The following is a 17,356-nucleotide window of genomic DNA, read 5'->3' on the forward strand; positions in this document are numbered from 1 at the left end:
CGACCGATACGTTAGCACAGCAGCTCTGCGACAGGAGCATGCGCACCATCCCCCACCTACACAGAGATCGAGCTTTTCTCCAGCCGTTCTATTTACGTTTATGGCGTCGATTTGCATAAGACTCCGCCCCCCCACCGTGGACGAGCAGCCGGTACCGCCCCTTGCGGCCATGTAAAGGAAGACGGGGCGTGACCCAGGGGTGGCTCGCGGCCTTTTTGGTTCCGTGTATACGGTATACCCACTTCCGCTATCTGCTTAGAAGCGGTGCGGTCATGGCGGAGCGTGGTCAACTCCCTTTCCCCGTTAAGCGCCTCTGCTGCAGACCTGGCTATGGTTCGGCCAGTAGGCCAGGCCAACAGGCAGGCGGTATTGGCCTCAGCAGTGGGGTGCTCTGCGCCGGACCCTCCTCCGCAACTGCTACTGTAGCTGCTGCCGCTCTGGGGCTGCTACCGTTCGGCAAGACCCAGAGCCCCGAGTCCCTGCTGGACATCGCGGCTCGCAAGGTGGCGGAGAAGTGGCCTTTCCAGCAGGTGGAAGAGCGGTTCGAACGGATCCCAGAGCCGGTGCAACGCAGGATTGTCTACTGGTCTTTCCCCCGCAGCGAGAGGGAAATCTGCATGTACTCCTCCTTCAACACCGGCGCCGAGGACCTTACCGCCGCCCCCGGGGGGGCCGCCGGCGGTACCGCGCCCGGTGGGGGCGCGGATGCCGTCGACGAGAGCCGCCTGCCCTTTCGCCGGGGCATCGTTCTGCTAGATGGCGGCTATGTCGATAATGTCCTGCAAGTCGGTGAGTTACCGGCCGGGACCGCGTTGCGGAGCCGGGCTACAGACACCTGGGTAGGGCGCTGCTGGGCTCCTCAGACGTGGGTCTCCCCCTGACGCGTCACCCACCTATTATCGGGGGAGCCGCCTCTTGCTGCGCGGCCCAGCGGCCGGAGCCACCCCACCTCCTTGGCGTGTGCTACTCTCCCTCTCCTCCCGCTCTCCCCGCGGTGCGGCCTTCACTCTCAGGCTGTAATTCGGGCCGGGCAGCTTCTTCTACCAGTCTTCTCCTCCTCCTCAGCTCCAGAACACGGAATAACTCCTTCACTCTGCTCTGTGACGTATCCACGACGCCTGCCGCCAACGGCCGGCCCGGTCTCTGACAGGAGGGTTGGGCACGCTGCCCTTTGCCTGTCCCTTTAACTTTCGCGATGCGTTGTGCCCGCTCCATGTAATCCAGAGCGTGTAATCCCGTTTGGCTCTGCTTCCTTCCAGCTCCTCACATTTGGCAATCCAGATCATCACCATTCCCCGAATCACAATAGCAAGGAGATGCCTCCGCCTCCCCCATCCCCCCTCCTTCACAACCGCTGGTTGAAATGAATCAGCAGAAGGGGGACGACGGGGGAAAAGGGCGGGAGGCGCCTCGATCAAAAAAAAAAATTAAAAGAGGGCGCGGCCCCCCAGGAGTGGGTGTGTGGTGCGGGGAAAGCTGCAAACAAAGGCATCTCTAGGGCGGCGGCGAGCCAGAGGGTGGAGGCGCGATTTGCTCAGGCCTCACCACTGGGGGGAGCGGGGGAAGTGGATGTGACGGCGGGGAGCTGCTGCAGCTTGGGCGCGGAGGGGCTCACGGATTACTTTAGGATGAGCCCCTGCGTGACAACGGCGAGGTGAGGAGAAAATTGCTGCTCTTTTTTTTTTCTGGAGCAATACTTACCTCCCCCCTTCCGCTGCTGTTCCCACACGAAGGGACCGCCGCCTTCCACTGTTCTTTCCCCTCTGCGAGCTGGTGCCCCATGATAAATCCTTCCTACTTCTGTTTAAAGGGCACTGGAGATTGGTATTCCCCGCCCCTACGGGGGGGAGGGGGCGGTTTTGCCTTGCCGTGTGTGTGTGTGGGTGAGAGCTATTACCCCTACCCGCAAGCAGGCCCCGTTGGGGTGGTGGTGGCTCTGTGGGGAAGGGGTTTATGGCTTCCCCAGGAAGCTTTCGCCGAGAGTGCTGCTCTTGCACTTTGTGCGGCCCGGGCGCGTTATTGTACACATCGCTATGCGTATTGCTGTGCGGCGGTGCCTCGCGCTGGAGGCGGCGACTGGATACTTTGTTCTCATTTTAACGTTTATGTTCTCATCGGTTTTCTGCCTCCCACCGAAAGGGAAAGCCAGACAAAAGACTTTATCGCTTCTCGCTGCCAGCTCGACAATTGGGGCAGGGCGGGACGGCGGCTCCCCGCGGCCGGTCCTTCTGTCCCTCCCTGTGCTGGGCCGGACCGTCTTCTGGAGTTGCGTTGACTGGGGCAGCTGGTCGCCCTTTATTCGCTGAGCTTTGCCGAGTTATAGCGGCATCCCTTCTCTCGGTGCTTCGGCTTGGGGTTGGAGGGTGCTGGGCTCTCCGACGGCCTTGTCCGCAGCGGGTTTCACTTCGCGGGCAGCCTGCAAACTTGCCTTCTACTTTCTGAAGGGAAGCTCTTGGTGTTCCTGGATTAAGCACCTTTCTGCCTAGGTGGACTTCAGCTTTAGATATGAGTAGGTTTTTTGTGGTTTTTTTTTTTTTTGGGTTGTTTTGGGGGGGGAGTTAAACTTTTTTTTTTTTTTTTTTTTTTCTTAAGGATTTTATTTTTTTTAAATTAACTTTTTTTATAGGTTTAATGTTTTGGCTTTCTCCTTTTATCCAAAGGTCTAAAGTACATTGGTGGTTCCTCAGGACTGGCAAAACCAGAAGTAGGACCTTTTTAGTTTGACAGTGCTGAGACTTTTTTTCCCTTTTGCTTGCACTTGATACTCTTTGCAAGCAATGAGGAATGGAAGAAGTGCATGTAGGGAGGTGTTTCTTAGTTGATTACATTTAAACTAGGAATTCATTGTGAAAATAAAGCCAAGGGGTGATAAAACTGGATGCAATCGTTTTTATGACACCCAGTGTGGGCTTGGCTTTGCTTGCTTTCAAGCAGTGGAATAGGCCTCAATGAGTAGTTGTGAATGAAAAAAAAGTGTTTTTTTAATGGCTTCAAAAGAAAGTAATGTTGGGAAGGGTCAATGTGGAAAAAGAAAATATGCATAAATAGAACTGAAGTATTAACTGCTGCTTCTGTGCTCCTTAACTGCATTCTAAAATGCTATACCTACTACTGAAAGTATTTCAGTTGGGTTTTAAATTTGTTTGTTTACCTTATATGGACCAATTTTGGAAGGCTGTACAAAAATAGTGGAAGCTGGTGATATGAAACATGTCAGTTCTATTTTTAGGGACGTTGCCCAAATGTTTCAAACAGACATGGGACATTGTTCCTGCTGTGTTTAACATTGGTGCAGCTTTCCCTCTGGTACTGTTCTGGGCCCCATAATTTAAGAAGGATGTGAAGGTCCTTGAATTGCCCCCAGAGAAGGGCAACAAAGCTGGTGAAAGGGCTGGAAGGAATGTCCTGTAAAGAGCAGCTGAGGGCTCTGGGTTTGTCTAGTTTGGAGAAAAGGAGGCTGAGGGGTGACTTGCCTCTCTACACCTTCCTTTGAGAGGAAATGGAGAGGGAGGTATTGACCTCTTCTCCCTGGGATACATTGACAATATGCATGGGAATGGTTCACAGCTGTACCAGAAGTTCAGACTGGACCTGAGGAAGCATTTCTTTACTGAGAGGGTGATCAAACACTGGGACAGGCTTCCTACAGAGGTGGTTGATGTCCCAAGCTTGTCAATGTTTAAAAGTCATTTGGACAACACCCTTAATAACATGCCTTAATTTTTGGTCAGCACTAGAATTTTTAAAGTTATTTTAAAGAGAAAATGAATTTTAAATCTCTTCCTATCATAGTTTTAAAACAAGGAGTCTTTTTTAATGGAAAAGTTTAAATTGGGTTGACCTAACAAAGTTCTTCAACATTTGTTTTATATCAGTTTTCATGCTTCTCACATTTAATTTTCCCCTTAAATTCAAGGCTTTCCTTGCTCCCAAGAAATCAGTTTCAAAGTTTGCTTTCAGTTAAGGAAAGGTATTCCATCGTGGACTGACATTGGCCAAATGCCAGGCACCCACAAAAGTCACTCACTCACCCTCCCTTGCTACAGCTGGACAGAGGAGAGAAAAAATTTAATGAAGGCTTCATGAGTTAAGGACTGGGAGAAAACACTCCAAGGGCAAAACAGGCTCAACTTAGAAGTACAAAGTGAGTTTATTACTAACAAAACCAGAGGAGGACAATGAGAAGTAAACTAAGCCCTTAAAAACACCTTTTCTTCCCCAAACCCCACCCTCCTTCCCACCAGTGCAGGGAGACAGGGCATAGGGGTTTTGGTCAGTTTGTCACCCAAGATCTTTTGCTGCTCAGGGACAGGAGTCATTCCCCTGTAAGACCATGGGGTCCCTTCCCACAGGAGACAGTTCTTTGTGAACTTGTCCAACATGGTTCCAATCTCACGAGCAGCAGTCCTCCTGAAATTGCTGTGGTGTGGGTCACTTCCACAAGGTGCAGTCCTCCAAGGACAGGCTGCTCCAGACTGTAAGCAGGGGCCCCTCTCTCCACTGGGTCTCCCACTGGATCACAGCCTCCTTCAGGCATCCACCTGCTCTGGTGTACCTCCTCGATGGGCTACGGGTAGATCTCTACATCCCCTGTGGATGCCCATGGGCTGCAAGGGGACAGCCTGCTTCACCATGGTCATCACCATGGCCTGCAGAGGAATCTTGGCTCTGGCACCTGGAGCACCTCCTCCCCCTCCTTCACTGACCTTGGTGTAGCCATGTTGTTTCCCTCACGTGTTCTCACCTCCTCCTCTTCTCTAGCTGGAATTAAAACTGTGCCCCACTTTGTTTTGATTTTCTTCTTAAATATGTTATCAGAGAGACATTACCAACCTCTCTGGCCCCGATTTGGCCAGCACCATGTCCATCTTCAGAGCCATCAGGGATTGGCTCTGCTGGACATGGTGGGAAGCTTCCAGCAGCTTCTTACAGAAGCCTCCTCTCTGGCTCTCCCACTACCAAAAACCAGGCCATACAAAACTAACACATCTGTATATGATTCGATATTTTGGTATGTAGCAATTCTTGAATTTAGGAGAGTTGCCATGCCAACAACTGATGCTTATGTGCTCTCTGTGCTCTAACTTTAGGAGGTTGTCATGGGTGGAGATGACGTTTACTGGAGAAGCCCTGCTGTTGAACCACAAGGTGCAGAGAGGACCTCCTTGATTTCTAAACTTCTTAGAGAGGAGTCAGGGTACAGCTCAATCCAGTTTTAGCCCCAGACTTTGTCAATGGTTTAAGTAACCTTTTCCCTCAGGATTAAAGATGACAAATCAGATATATTTATATAAAATGAATTATTTATTATGACAAATGATTAGACAAAAGATCTTAAACAGAATTATATACTAAACAGTATAAAAGTTAAAACTGCTAGTAGTGTATAGCATAGTGCACTATATCAAAGCAATTATATTAAAGCTAGCAAAAAGAGACAGTTATTAAGTAGAGATTGATTTAAGTCACCCATACCAACACTTGTGAGCAGGTCTCTTTACGTCAAGGAGTATCCTTGGGGAGTGTCCCCTTCCCAAGGGAGCAAACTTCATACACACACTCCAAGGAGGAATGTTAGAACCTGACCATATGAAAGTGGACTGGACTTTTCTAGTGTGAAGTGCTATGACTGCCAGTCATATGTCACCAGGTCAGCTTAGCAGCTTATCTGCCAAATCCTTGCCTCACTATCAGGATGTTGATTTGGTTGCTGAGCCAGACTGGTTTTAGCGTAATTCAGCACCAAAGCCAGCATGTGGCACCCTCTACTTGGCCACATTCCAAGACAGAGCATCCCTGGCAGGGTGTTCTGCTACACTCTACCCCTTGACTTCAGTCAATCATCTTTACCTCATGAAGTGGTAGTACAGGTACCTCTTGCCTCCAAGCTATAAAAGCATCCAATGCATTTAAGTACATTGTTGTAAAATGTGTTGAGATAGGTCAATCTCCTCAGTTTTACTGTTTTTCTTAATTAATGTATTGAAAGCGTGTTAGTTGAGTTATATGTTAAACATTAACATACAAAGTTATTATAGAAATCAGTTAGAATTTAGCTAATAATAATAATATTGCAACAACAGGGTGTAACATTAAATTCGGAATGCCTGTTGCCATTGGGGCAATCCAAACAAGTCATCCTACCAATGATGTTACCAGTTCTTGTACATCAGAATATTCCCTACCCACTGAGTCTCAAAAATTGCAAGAAATATGTGATGCAAACCAGGATCTAGGTGGAAGAGTTCATGAAACCAGTCTTTAGGTTACAATGTCTTTGGGTAACAAACAAGAAGAGCTGGAAGCCATGGTGCAGCAGCAAAGCTATGATGTAGTTGCCATCACAGAAACATGGTGGGACGACTCGCATAACTGGAGTGCTGCACTGGATAGCTTCAAGCTCTTCAGAAGAGACAGCAAAGGGTGAGGAAGTAGACGGGTGGCTCTTTATATTAGGGAGGCTTTTGATTCCATTGGTATTGAAAATAAGGACAATGAAGTTGAATGCCTATGGGTAAGAATTCAGGGGAAGGCCAACAAGGGTGACATCCTGCTGGGAATCTGTTATAGACCACTCAGCCAGGAAGAAGAGGTGGACAACTTATTCTACAAGCAGCTGGAGGATGTTTCAGGATCACCAGCCCTTGTTCTTGCAGGTGGTTTTAACTTACCAGACATCTGCTGGGAACTTAATACAGCAGAAAAGAGACAGTCTTGAAATAAACAGGGCAGGAGACTTTTTCTCCTTTGTAATGCCTTTATTAACGGTGATCAGCTCAAGGCTGGAAAGCTCGATGGGTCCGCGGTCTTGCCGTCATCGCCCCTGGAATGGCACGGAGGAGGAGGGAAGTACAGCCTTGTCCACTAGGGGACAGAGCTGGGGGTCCAGTCCTCATGAGAGCAGTGAGGGTATACCCCGTGTTACAACTTTCAGGTTTGCCGTCCCGGGGTCCTGGCTCCAGCTGAGGTCTTTGCTTAGGGCGAGGGGCAACAAAGGGTCTCAGAGTCTCTCCAGGTTCTGTACTTTGTTCCTTATGTCCAGACATCACTTTGATCTCTTAATTCCGTGTTGGCTCATTGTTTTTGGGGTCTTTTGGTAAGTTTGGTGGGGTGGTTTTCCCGTGGCATGCTGGTTCCAAGGTTATTTTGCATGCCCTCCGATGTCCCCTCCTCATGTCCCCTCTTTTCACTGTCTGAGGAGGGCTATCAACCTGGCTTTTAGGCAGGGCAGTATTGATACAAAAGGAGTAGTTAATGAAAACGACCGGTGATTACAATAACAAACAGGTAGAACTCCACCTTGGCAGCAACTGGTCCAACTTGTTGACTCTGCAACTTAAAAAAAAAAAAAAATTGGCAGTTATTTTTACTTATAATAGTCCCCCCTCTTTTTATTTGATCGAGCTTAAACTTAAGCTCACATCAACTTGCAATTTCTGACTCGTGAGCATCACATTTCTTTAATTTTTTTGTATTGATTATAAATTTCTTGAGCACTCTGCTTATCATGGTTACTTAACTAAGTTACTTTTCTTGTACTTTTCTTGGATTCTTCAGGTTAAATTTTTTTGAGATCTTTAGGTGTGTCTGCACGGCCAATACTACTATTTTAATGAAGCAGGGAAGTAAGCATAGTAAAAAAAAAAACAATCCTCCAAGTATACACACAGTGAGGAAAGATACTTTTTCCCATAAATCCTTTTTGAAAGTCCATAGGTTAAACCACCAACTGGAATCAAGTGTAGGAGTTTGTTCTTGGTTATTTACATATACTATTTTTTTATTTCGTTTGAGGTGTTTCTAATGATTGCATTCTTTATCTCTAATACTGCCCGGATCCTGATGATTCTGTTAACCATAGATATTGGGGTCCAATCCCGCCCCTTACAATTTTGGATTCTCCCAATTTCTATTGCACTTTGCTTCTTCTTTTTGGCTTCTCTTAAATCATTGTATATAGGTAAAATAAACAGGGCCAGGAGACTTCTTCTCCTTTTTAATGCCTTTATTAAAAGTGATCAGCTCAGGATTGGGCAGCTCGGCGGGGCTGCAGTCTCCCGTGGTCTCTCCCAGAGCGACTCAGAGGAGGAGGATAAGCACACCTCTGTCCACTAGGGGCAGAGCTGGGGAATCACGTCCTCGTGGGAGCCTTTAGGGCGTGGTGATCCCGTCTGATGTTGATTTGGCCTGAGTCTCGCTTCCTCCCAGACCTGGCCTGGGGGCTCTTGAACACAGGGTGAGGAACAACGAAGGTTTCCAGCATCTCTGCAGGCCCAGCACTCCGCTCCTCACATCCAGACATCACTCCAGTCTCTCAACTCTTATTTGGCTCGTTTTTGGGGTTTTCTCCGTGCGTTTGGAGCCGTAGTCCCCCACAGCATGCTGATCCTGGAGTCACTTTGCATAACCCCCCCCACCCTCTCAGTTGTCTTCACTATTCTGGGGAAAAGTACAACTTAGCCTCGGGCAAGGCTCTGCTAATACAAAAGGAGCAATTAGCCACAACGACCCGTGATTACAATAACAAAACACGCAGAACTTCGGCAGACAGTGATCTGGCTGCCTTGTTGTAACCTTTTCTCACAAAAAAATTAACAGAATTTTTGTTCATAACAATAGGAACTCCTAAACTTGGTCCAGATTCTTTGGGTAATGAAATAAACAGGGCAGGAGACTTTTTCTCTTTTTAATGCCTTTATTAAAAGCGATCAGCTCAGTATTGGGCAGCTCAGACGGGTCTGCAGCTTCCCGTTTTTTCTCCCAAGGCGACGAGGAGGAGGAGGATATTCGCAGCTTTGTCCACTAGGGGCAGAGCTGGGGGTCCGGTGCTGGTTGGAGCCTTTAGGGCGTGGTGATCCCATCCGATGTTGAATTGGTCCCAGTCTCGCCCCCTCCCAGACCTGGCCTGGGGGCTCTTGAACACAGGGTGAGGAACAACAAAGGTTTTCAGCGTCTCTGCAGGCCCAGCACTCCGCTCCTCACATCCAGACATCACTCCAATCTCTCAACTCTTAGGTGGCTCGTTGTTTTTGGGGTTTCCTCAGTATGTTTGGAGCAGTAGTCCCCCACAGCCTGCTGGTCCTTGGAGTTATTTTGCATATCCCTCCCCTCAAGTCTCTTCTCCTCACTGTTTGGGGAAGTCCCCACCCTTCACTGTCTCAGAGAAGAGCCATTAACTCAGCCCCAGCCAGGGCTTTTACTGATACCAAAACAACTGTTAACAACAACGACCCGTAATTACCATAACACAAGCAGCACCCCAGCAGCAACCGTGGTAACCTTTTTCTCACAAAAAAAAAAATAGCAGAATTTTTGTTCATAACAGGTAATAGAAAGAAAGCTGGTCTTATCATTTCAGTGGTGCAACTGCCAGACCAGTCTCTTGACAATTTAGTGTATGCTGTAGTACCCGAGATCAAAACCAGGTGTTTAGGACTCTCTCAAAATGTGTTATTAGTTTCTGTTGGGCATTCCCAATACTTACACAGTTCTTTTATTTTCCAAAAGGGGTTTATCCCTTTTTCAGTACACTCATAAAATTCATATACTTCATGGTAGATACGCTTGTCTCTTTTTTCTCAACAGACTCTAATTTATTTGGATCTCTGGGGATCTACCAGGTAGCCAAATTCTTTACTGCTAAATACCTTTTACAAACTATCTTTCTTACTGCTTTTACCATCTCTTTTCTTTTGACTAGATCTACTAAGCTTGCTTCAGCAGCATCACGTTCAAAGCACAAACAGGCTTCTCCTACAGGGCACTCTCCCAGGAGTGGCTGCCTAAAAGTAGCAGTATTCTGGGCCATCCAATACTTTTTCTCATCTTTTTCACAAAAGACCAATTGGGAGAGGTTAACACAATTAGGGTTAAAACTCGTGTGGACTCTCGACAAGGAGCTTACTTCTTCCTCTTCATAGAGGGGTTGGTAGCACTTACTGCACGGCTCTTTTGGGCTCCCCAGAGCACCACCAGCTATTAGAGCCATCATTACTACCCTTTCCAAGAGTCTGGTATGGGTCATCTTGCACAGCCTGCCCACCCGGCCTTGCCTCTTGGGGAATTTTACTGAGAAGAAGCTTCCAAGCTCTTTAGAGTCTCTTCTACCCACTTCTCTGGTTAAACCTCTCTTGGTCTGTCCTTACTAATTTTGGTTTCTCCTAGGGGAGTGCTCTGTAGAGGATTAACCTGGAGTCTTTGGAAATAAATTGGGGGAACTTAACCAGAATTACTTATTTGCAGTATTAAACTTTTTACAAGCTTATTTTTAACAAAGAACTGTCTTATAACACTTTAAGATATGGTATAGTTCTGATACCAAACTCTTTTCTTATACAGTTCATCAGTCTTTTTGACTCTTCCTTCTGAGAGTCGACTTTAAGTCTTTTGGTCCTTTTATAACGGTATACTCAGGTGAATTAACTCGTGATATGGTTGACTCTTGTCCGGTGCCCGGAGGTGAGAGTGGTGTGGAATTTGGTCCAGTGCCAGAGGAAGAAGCTGATGTTGAATCTGGTCCCGTACCTGGGGGTGAGACTGGCCCTTTTATTCTCGTAATGTGAGTCCAACCCTTTTCTTTGGTCCGCACAGCCGAATTAGTGATGAGGAGTACCTGAAAGGGGCCTTCAAATTTAGGCATTAATGGTCCAGTATTCCATGATTTTATCAAAACCCAATCTCCTGGGTTAATGTTATGAACTTTGATGTCAAGAGGGGAAGTTTGGGGGAGGTATCCTCTTTTTCTAAGTCCTTCCAGGGTTCTTCCAATGATCTCTAAATACTTTCTGGTAGCTTCTTCTCCTTCCAGATAGTCTCCTGAGCTATAGGGTGTTAACAAGAATTGCAGTTCAAACATCAATTCATAAGGTGAAATTCTTATGTCAGACTGAGGTCTTGTTTTGATGCGCAAAAACGCTAGGGGCAAACACTTTAGCCAATTCATTTTTGTTTCTTCAATCAATTTAGTTAATACATTTTTGAGAGTTTTGTTCATTTGTTCCACCCTTACAGAACTCTGGGGGTGCCACGGAGTATGTAATCTCCATTTTATTCTTAAAGCTCTGATTATATTTTGATATGTATGGGCCACAAAATGTGGACCTCGGTCTGAGTCTATGGTGTTCACCATTCCATATCTGGGGATAATGTTCTCCAGGATTACTTTTGCTATGACCTGGGCTGTTTCCCTTCTAGTCGGGAAAGCTTCTACCCAATGGGTGAGATGATCTACTATAACCAGTAAATCTTTGTATCCTTGCACTGGGGGCATCTCAGTGAAATCTATCTGTATGCTCTGGAAAGGTCTTAAAGCTAATTCTCTCCCTCTGGGTGCTACCTTTCTCATTACTTTCTGGTTCACTTTTTGACAAATGAAACACCCTTTTGTAATTGCTTTTGCCAGGCCGTATACACCTATGCATAGGTTGTTTCTTAGGAAATGATCACATAGTCCTTGGACTCCCCAGTGAGTTAATTTATGTAGTTCTGTTAGCACTGTCTGAGCAAGTGCTTTGTTCAAAAACACCCGTCTATCTGAGGTTAACCACTCCCCTCCGTGCCCTTGGTGTAACTTTAAATCTTTTATAGCCTCTAATTCTTTTTCACTAAATATGGGTTCTTTACTTCTTTCTCCCTCCTCAGGTGTAGTTTCTGCTTTAAAAATTTTTACTGGATCCCCTGGTTCTAAAGCTGCTTCTTTTGCTATCTCATCAGCCAGTCGGTTTCCTCTAACTTCAAGACTGTCTTCTCTTTGGTGCCCTTTTATATGGACCACTGCTATTTCTGTTGGTTTCTGTAAAGATTCTAATACGGACTTGACCAGGTTCTCATGGGCTAAGCTTTTTCCTTTTGAGCTTAGATACCCACACTCCTCCCATATTTTCCCAAATGTGTGAACTATCCCAAATGCATATTGGGAGTCTGTATAAATGGTTCCCCGGTCCCCCTCCAGTAAGTCCAGTCCCCTTTTCAGGGCATATATTTCACAACTTTGGGCTGACCAGTTTGGGGGTAGTTTCCTGTTTTCATCAATTTGTAAAGTTTCTCCATCTATGATGGCATAACCTGAAGCCCTTTTTCCATCTACTACCCTCAAAGAGCCGTCTATGAACAAGATCCTTCCAGTTGCTAGAGGCTGATATTCTAAATCCTCTCTTACTTTTGTTTGGAGGTTAACCAATTCAAGGCAATCATGTTCTAAATTCTCTATAGGCTCTCCCATTAGGAATTGTGCTGGATTGAGGGCATTGGATATGATAAATTCTAAGTCATCTGTGTTCATTAGTATTATTTCATATTTTAATATTCAGGCATCGGTTAGCCACTGCTGAGCCCTCTGGCTCAGCACTGCTTTAAGGTCATGAGGAGTATGTACTTTAATTTTTCCTTGTAAGGTCAATTTTTGGGTCTTCTTTATCAGGATAGCAGTCGCTGCTACTGCTTGTATACAAACTGGCCAGCCTCTAGCCACTAGATCTAACAATTTGGAGATGTAAGCCATGGGTTTTCTGCAGCCTCCCCACTCTTGAGTTAGTACACCATAGCCTATACCCCCTTCAGCACTCACAAACAGGTCAAAGCCCTTCCTGAGATCTGGTAAGCTTAGGACCGGGGCAGAAGACAATTTGTCTTTTAGGCTCTCCAGTTGTTGGTCATCTTCAGCTGTCCAAATTAGGGGATCTGGAGCTGCTAATTTATTGTATAAAAAATTTACCCTCTGCGTGTATTGATCTAACCATAACTTGCAATATCCAAACAGGCCCAGGAGTTGTCTCACATCTGTTTTTGTTTTTGGGGCTGGGAGAGCTAAAATATCTGAAATTCTTTCAGGGCTTAACTTCTTATATCCTCCTCCTATATGTGCCCCAGGCATGTTACTTATTGCACAAACTGTAGCTTCTCTTGGGAAACCTTTAGTCCTTTCTCCCCAAGAAAATTCAAAAGCATAATGCTAATTTTTCTGACCTGATCTTTTCCCTTCCCTGACACCATCAGGTCATCAACATACTGCAGGATCTGTACTTCCTCTTTAGGGACAAACTGTTCTAACAAACCCTCCAGGGCTTGTCCAAAGAGGTTGGGGGATTCAGTGAACCCTTGTGGTAATCGGGTCCACCTTAGCTGTTGTCTCCTTTTTGTACTCGGGTCCTCCCATTCAAAGGCAAACCAATCTCTACATTCCATTGCCAGAGGACACGCCCAGAAAGCATCCTTCAAATCTATAACAGTGAACCAAGCATGTTCTCTTGGAATTCAGCTTAGGAGACTATACAGGTTGGGCACAACTGGATGTCTAGCAATGGTCATTTTGTTGACTTCCCTCAGATCTTGTACCAGCCTATATTTCCCTTCAGCTTTCTTAACTGCCAGTATAGGGGTATTATGCGGTGACATATAGGGTTCTAAAATTCCTTCTTGCAACAGTTGTTCGATAACTATGGCAAGCTCCTTCTTTCCTTTTAGGGAAATCGGATACTGTTTAACCCGTATGGGTGAAGTATCATCTTGCATTTTTATTGTTATCGGTGGAATGTCCAATAAGCCCCACTTTCCCCCTTCAGCCCACACCTTGGGGTTTATCTCTGAGACATCTCCTTGGGATAACTTCATTACTTGTACTACCATCCTCCCTTCTCTTGGGACAATCCCAACTCCCAAATGAACTTCCAGATCTCTTCCTAACAAACTTTTTTCTAGCTTAGGCAGATAAATCAAATTAGCTTCACACTGTCTTGAGTTTCTGATTACTTTTACATCTTCAATCACTGATGCTCTAAATGGTTTCCCTTCAGCGCCCAACACTTCACAAAATTTTCTCCTAATTTCCATACCTTTTTGTACTTTGTTGAGACAGGACTTATCTGCTCCTGTATCAACCAAAAATTCAAATTCTTCATTTAGGGGTCCCACCTCAAAGTTTACCAAGGACTCCTCTAGATGTTGCATCGGGTCCCCTAAAGTATAGAGCTCTTGACACCCCTAATTGTCACCCCTAAGGATCCTCCCTAAATTATCTTGTTCCCTGGCCATTGCCTCATCGAGACTGAGCTTTCTACAAAACTTCCTGACGTGTCCTGTCTCTCCACAATAATAGCAGCACCGTTCACTCAAAGGACTTGAGGTCTCTCCATTCCCCTCGTACCTGACAGTACTGGCCTATCCTTGCCTCCTCCTGGTGGTGGACCCGCCCGTTCTTTTGTTACCTTGGATCATGGGATAGAATTGCTTGCCCCTGCACTTTCTCTAGCTACAGCAACCATGATCCTAGCCTTGGCTTTTGCTTTTTCTTCTTCCCTCCTTAAATACACCTTCAGTGCTTCTCTTAATAACTCATTAATGTCGTTTTCTTGCTAATCTTCAATCTTTTCCAGTTTTCTCTGTTTATCAGGCCAAGATTTGGTAACAAATTGGACCTTTAGTAGCACTTGACCTTCTGTGGTGTCTGGGTCTATTATTGAATACAATTGGAAGTTCCACTTTAGGCGATTAAGCCAAGCATCAGGAGTTTCATCTTTCTCTTGTGCCCCCTCAAATGCCACTTTGGTATTAGTTCCTTTGGGAACTGACTCTTTGATCCCCCGAATTATCAAAGACCGATATTCCATCATGGCCTTCCTCCTTTCCTCCTGATTAGGGTTTCAGCTGAGATCCGTTAGTGGCAATTTTTGTTCACCTGTTGGCACCTGGGGTCCCAGACAGTTATCTTTCTTCCAAATTCTGATGCCAGCCGCTCTAATAATCTGGACCTCTTCTGGGGAAAATAATATATTCCGAATGGAATTCATCTCCCCCCAAGTGTAGATATTTGGACCTAAAAATTGATCCACTTGGTTGGCTATGCCCACTGGGTCCTCAACTAAATGCCCTAACTCTTTCTTGAATCCTCTCACCTCAGAAGTGGTGAGAGGAGCATTCACAAAGCCAACACCTCCCACTACTCCTCTCATAGGAACTTCCCTGAGGGGAAAATGTCTCTCTACCTTTGAGGTCCTGGATCTGGTACTGCAGTATGGCCCATCTTTAGATGCCAAAACCACTAATTTGAGAGATATCAGGATTCACCTGAACTTTCTGCAGATCAGCAGGTGTATTTGGGGATAACAGTTTACCAGGCAAGGAGGCATTTGTGTCCCAACTAGGAGGAGGTAAAGGGACAGCAATAGGAGGGGGAGAAGAGCCTGAGTGGATATTAAGCGGAGCTGGAGAAGGGGTGGAGAATGCACCAGGCGGAGCAGGCACTTGTGGTGATGCAGAAGGAACTGGAGGAGCTGAAGGTGGTGAGGGAGTGGTTACTGGGGGAGATACTGGGTTTATCATAGCGGAAGGTGAAGAGGTAGAAGGAGGAATTTGAGCAGGTGGTAATGAGATGGCAGCCGGGGGAGGAACCGGACCTGCCATTTGAGGTGCTTGAAGAAGGGGATTATAAGGTGGAGGGGCAGAAGCAGGCAAATAATCCAGGGGGTCCCATCTTTTACTAGTCCTATCATCCCCTCCTTCATTCCCCTCTTTCTTCTTCTTCTTCTGTACCTTACAAATTTGCACCCCTTCATCCCCAATAGCGTTCTTTAACCAGCAAGCTACATACAATAATTACATACAATAATTGATCGGTATCTCTTCGAGCTGTCAGATAGTGACTCAGTTGTTGGCACATCCACTTGTCTCTTGTCCCACACCAAGCCATCCTCCTTGCACCTCTAATTCTGGCCAGACTTCTACACAGTAGTGGATCATCTTTACCTTATCTAATCCTTGTGTGGCCTCTATAGAATTCTATCTTTCTAACAGTTCCCCTAAGGGACTATGAGGGGGTATATTCTTCAGTCTCTTGCCTGTCTTCTTACTATTACATGTGGTATTGCACTAAATAGTTATTTAGTTGTTTGCACTGGGTGTTGGGAAAATATGTTATTGGGTCCCTGGATGGTATATTCCCCCTCACATGGTTTCTCCCTCACCCCCCTGGTCTCTGTATCTCTTGTGGTCTGCCCCACGGGTGGTCCCTCCCCTCCCCCCTCCCCAGTGTTATCCCATTGGCTGCGGTAGGCCATAAAACCCTACCAAAGGTGAGGCCCCGCCTCTTTGCTACCTTGTGTCACTGACCTCAGAAGTGTCCCTGGACAAGCTAATAAACTGGATACTCATCTCCACGTGGCAGAGAGCGCTCGTCATCTTTTGTCTCGTTCATGTGATGCTGTGTGGACTTTAGTATTGAGCGGGCCGGCTCTGGATTACAGTAAGCCTAGAGACCCACGGATACTGCAATTACACCCTACCATTTTTCGGGTCTCAACAGAAAAAATCCCAAAGGTGCCTCTACTGACAGGTAATCTCAAGAAAAATCTTGTTTGAGGAGCTTCAGCCTCCTCCACCAAACTTCAGATTTGCCTGAATGCTCAGGACTTTACACTAAACAACTGCCTGATCTCTTGATTGCCTAACTTTACCAATGTCAGGTCTTATATCTATCAGGACTTAAAACCACAAAATCCTGGCGTAAGAGCCTGATTTGTGCCTGACTCCCCTCTGGCAGGAAAAACAGCTGCCTGATTTCTAGTTTGCTTAACTTTCCAAATGTTAGGCCTTACCGTATCAGGACTTAAAAACAAACCCCAACCTCCTTCGCTGGGATTTGTGCCTGACCCTTTTGTCAGGACTTAATTTGCCTGCAGGACTTGTGAGCTTGCCCGAATCCTTCTTGGGACTTGCAATCTGCCTGACTTCCCTCTGTCAGGACTTTTGGGGATGTGTGCCACTCATACACTATTTCCTCTGCATGCCTGGAGTGGGGGGGCCCTCTCTCCCCCTTAGGAGGTGACTCACTCACGCTGATTCCGCTCGCTTCCCCCCATTCCCAGCCGGCCCCCTCACGGAAGTCCGAAACTGCGGTACTAAGGGGTCCGCTCTCATGCCGAGGGTCCGAGCTGCTGGCCTTCGTCTCACTCACACATGCTCGTCTCCTACTCCCGCCGCTGGATACTTCTCCCCAGTCTGACGCTCCTCCACGTGACTGGTCCCAAGCCGATTTTTTCTGGTCCTGATAGCCAGCTGTCCTGAAGGTCCAAGATGGCCAGTCCTGGTGTCCTTTTCAGACGTGGCTATCCCGGACAAGTTCCCATCTGAAATTAACAGGGCAGGAGACTTTTTCTCCTTTGTAATGCCTTTATTAACGGTGATCAGCTCAAGGTTGGGAGGCTCAACAGGTCCGTGGTCTTGCCGTTGTCGCTCCCAGGAATGGCACAGAGGAGGAGGGAAGTACAACTTTGTCCACTAGGGGACAGAGCTGGGGGTCCAGTCTTCATGAGAGCAGTGAGGGTATACCCCGTGTTACAACTTTCAGGTTTGCCGTCCCGGGGTC

General features: G+C 46.7%; 1 protein-coding gene across 1 annotated transcript in view; it reads left to right on the forward strand.

Moving 5' to 3' along the window:
* The first annotated feature begins 272 nt into the window (after positions 1–272).
* The window catches only part of LOC134431454 (zinc finger SWIM domain-containing protein 6-like), a 338,553-nt gene continuing 321,469 nt past the window's right edge, over positions 273–17,356 (forward strand). Inside the window, exon 1 of the mRNA XM_063179466.1 lies at positions 273–789. Coding sequence (XP_063035536.1) covers positions 273–789 — 517 coding nt within the window. The remainder of the gene's footprint in view (positions 790–17,356) is intronic.

The sequence above is a fragment of the Melospiza melodia genome, chromosome W (genome assembly GCF_035770615.1).
Source record: "Melospiza melodia melodia isolate bMelMel2 chromosome W, bMelMel2.pri, whole genome shotgun sequence".
Lineage (NCBI taxonomy): Eukaryota > Metazoa > Chordata > Aves > Passeriformes > Passerellidae > Melospiza > Melospiza melodia.